Below are 1,262 nucleotides of genomic sequence, written 5' to 3' on the forward strand. Positions count from 1 at the left end.
ACTAGAGCACGTTCATGAGAATGCTCACCATGTGTTAAACAAGGATAGTAGTAGAATGATACGCTGGTAGATAAATGAGTTTGTTGGCTCCTGGCTCCAGTCCGGATCCAATACGGCCACGTCTAACCATAGTCGTGCGAATGATACGCTGGGAATACTCGGATGATGTTTCTGAACGTACTCCTAGCGGTTCCCGATGGCGTTGCCGTTGGCTGCTGCGTCTCGACCAATCAGAGAACAGCGGTTGGCGATGGCGGCTCGCGGCTTCAGAATAGCCGGACATCTATTGGTCTAGTAGCATCGGCAACGGCAGACGCAACGGCCAATGCGAACCGCTAGTGTAATACGGCCATGATCCTTACAAAGTCGATAATAATGTCTTCATTATCGACTGTCTAAGGATTTAGATCGATAAAGAGACACGGTGTCGCTGCGCGTTCACGGCGCGTTCACGGCGCTTATCATATCAACCACGAACACCGAACGGGATGGAGGTCGACTTGGACAACACGTAAGTACTAGTAATGGCAATAATATTCTTTTCTCTAACCTAACAAGATTTTTATTGCAGCACGGACGACCAAATATTGGCCGACGCTATGGCCAAGGCGGAGATGCACAATAAAACAGCATCTCCGCCCGGTCGCGCAGTGCTGCAGTTACTGCAGTCGCCACCGCCACCGCCGCCACCGGGGCCTCCGCCGCCGCTACCGGGACCTTCGCCGCCGCCACCGGGGCCTTCGCCGCCGCCACCGGGGCCTCTGCCGCCGCCACCGGGGCCTCTGCCGCCGCCACCGGGGCCGAAGGAAAACAATCCGCCGCCGTCGTCTTCGACGACTGATAGACCGCGTAAGTCTGAAATTCGCGTAAACTACACGACGGTCTCGCTGTGCGCGGTTCTACCTGCGCTTACTGTGCTTACACTTGATGCGAGACTATCGTGTATATATTTCGATATAATATGTATATATTGTGTATATAATATCGATATATATTTCATTACTATAAAAATTCTTTGTTACATTACAGCAAGGTGGTATCGAGCTGGGCGTGGGCGGAAGGCGGATCGCGGCGGTAGCCACAATCGTGGCCGTGGCCGTGGCCGTGGCCGTGGCCGTGGATTTCCGATGAAATATAACAATATTTACTTCTATTGAGCAGGGGGCTCGTAAAAGTGAGAGGAGGGAACCCCCCCCCCTCCCCACACACACGCGCGCGCGCGTATTATTGCATATATATGGTGGATGTTGCGATAGTACTCT

General features: G+C 53.1%; 1 protein-coding gene across 1 annotated transcript; it reads left to right on the top strand.

The window, feature by feature from the left end:
• Positions 1–488: 488 nt before the first annotated feature.
• LOC105559249 (basic proline-rich protein-like) lies at positions 489–1,131 on the top strand. Its single transcript, XM_012007404.1, has 3 exons — positions 489–511; positions 572–866; positions 1,030–1,131. Exons 1-3 carry the CDS (start codon positions 489–491, stop codon positions 1,129–1,131), a joined length of 420 nt encoding a protein of 139 aa, XP_011862794.1.
• The last annotated feature ends 131 nt before the right edge of the window (positions 1,132–1,262 follow it).

The sequence above is a fragment of the Vollenhovia emeryi genome, unplaced genomic scaffold (genome assembly GCF_000949405.1).
Source record: "Vollenhovia emeryi isolate VEMERY1.0 unplaced genomic scaffold, V.emery_V1.0 DF946795.1, whole genome shotgun sequence".
Classification (NCBI taxonomy): Eukaryota; Metazoa; Arthropoda; class Insecta; order Hymenoptera; family Formicidae; genus Vollenhovia; species Vollenhovia emeryi.